The sequence below is a fragment of the Austrofundulus limnaeus genome, unplaced genomic scaffold (assembly GCF_001266775.1).
Source record: "Austrofundulus limnaeus strain Quisiro unplaced genomic scaffold, Austrofundulus_limnaeus-1.0 Scaffold542, whole genome shotgun sequence".
In the NCBI taxonomy this organism is placed as follows: domain Eukaryota; kingdom Metazoa; phylum Chordata; class Actinopteri; order Cyprinodontiformes; family Rivulidae; genus Austrofundulus; species Austrofundulus limnaeus.
Genome location: NW_013952944.1, coordinates 162,170 through 163,443, shown reverse-complemented (window position 1 = coordinate 163,443; position 1,274 = coordinate 162,170). Strand labels below are relative to the sequence as shown.

General features: G+C 40.3%; 1 protein-coding gene across 2 annotated transcripts in view; it reads right to left on the bottom strand.

The window, feature by feature from the left end:
* slc5a6b (solute carrier family 5 member 6) overlaps positions 1-1,274 on the bottom strand; it is a 36,931-nt gene that overhangs the window by 16,281 nt on the left and 19,376 nt on the right. For both annotated transcript variants that reach the window (XM_014026317.1, XM_014026318.1), the window contains exons 8-9: positions 826-966; positions 121-250 (exon numbers count right to left, since the gene is read on the bottom strand). In XM_014026317.1, coding sequence (XP_013881771.1) covers positions 121-250; positions 826-966 — 271 coding nt within the window. The remainder of the gene's footprint in view (positions 1-120; positions 251-825; positions 967-1,274) is intronic.

Here is a 1,274-nt window from a genome sequence, read left to right as displayed (position 1 = left end):
TATATATATATTTGATACAAAACTTACTGAAAACTTTAAAAGATTTTGTAATAAACTGTGTTTGGTGATAAATGCTGCTTAAAAGAATTACAAAACAAAAAGTAGCACACTGTAACTTACTGCGTCCCTGGAGGAGCTCTTCAGTTTGTCAGCGTGGTCCTCTCCACAGTACTGAGCAAACATGACCAGGCCCATGATGCAGCTCAGAGCCAGAGCCAGCTGCAGAGACGGGAAGACCATGTAGCACGACCTGCAGGCACCAGCACGTCTTTACCACATGTTCTTTTAAAGAAAATAGCCTTACAATATGTTCAAATATGTGTTCTTTTCTTAAGAGCTTTAAATGTCTGCATATAAAATGAAATCAGAACTCCCTGAAGAAATGCAATCACACAATATCTGTACAACTGACCGAGTCAGAGCCAGTTTTCTGTTGACTAAGTTCGATTGATAAGGCAGCCGTCTTGAATTGGACTGACTACAAAAGCTGTTTAGTTGTAGAATTTGTCTAAAGATACTTTTACACAGTGTTTTTAAATTCCATCCAGTGCTGCATGACTTGTTTTACAAACAGACATGAACGCAAAGACTCAGGCAAAACCATTATTTTCTGTCTCTAGACTGTGGGTGGTAAAAGTCTCATCAGGCGTATATCTGCTGTTTGACAAGTGAGTGCCCTCTGGTGCACAAACTGTGCATGTGCTAAATACAGATCTGGATTCTCACAGGACTTTCTTTCTAAATATTTAGGAAAAGATGAAAGTTAGCTTCATATTTAGCCTGAGCTCATTGTAAAAGCCAGTGAAGGTGCCGTGGGYTCCGTACCTGACAGCGTCTCTCTCTGTACGAGAGCTCAGGTACCTTTGGACCTGAGCCTGGTTCACCCCATACAGAGACAGCATGAGGAAAACTCCACCAACACCCAGAGTCCAGAAGGTGTGTCTCTCTGTGGGATCTGGGTTTAAGCTAAATAAATACATATAAAAAATGAAAAACAGGAGAGAAGAAGCTTTAAAGACTTCATACGTTCAAAGTCATGTTTAAAAGCACAGTGTGTATGATTTTGTCAATTCTTTTAGTCGAAACTGAGATAATCACTAATGACAATAATAAAAAACATGTCTAATCATTGCAGACAAAGACCTTGTTTTATTATTTTTACCTTATAAAAAGCTGTTTATATCTCCATGGTCGCAGGTCACCACTACAGGCAGCCGCCATCTTGCACCGCCATCTTGTCTACGAAGGCTCATGAAGGACAAACTGCGGTGGCG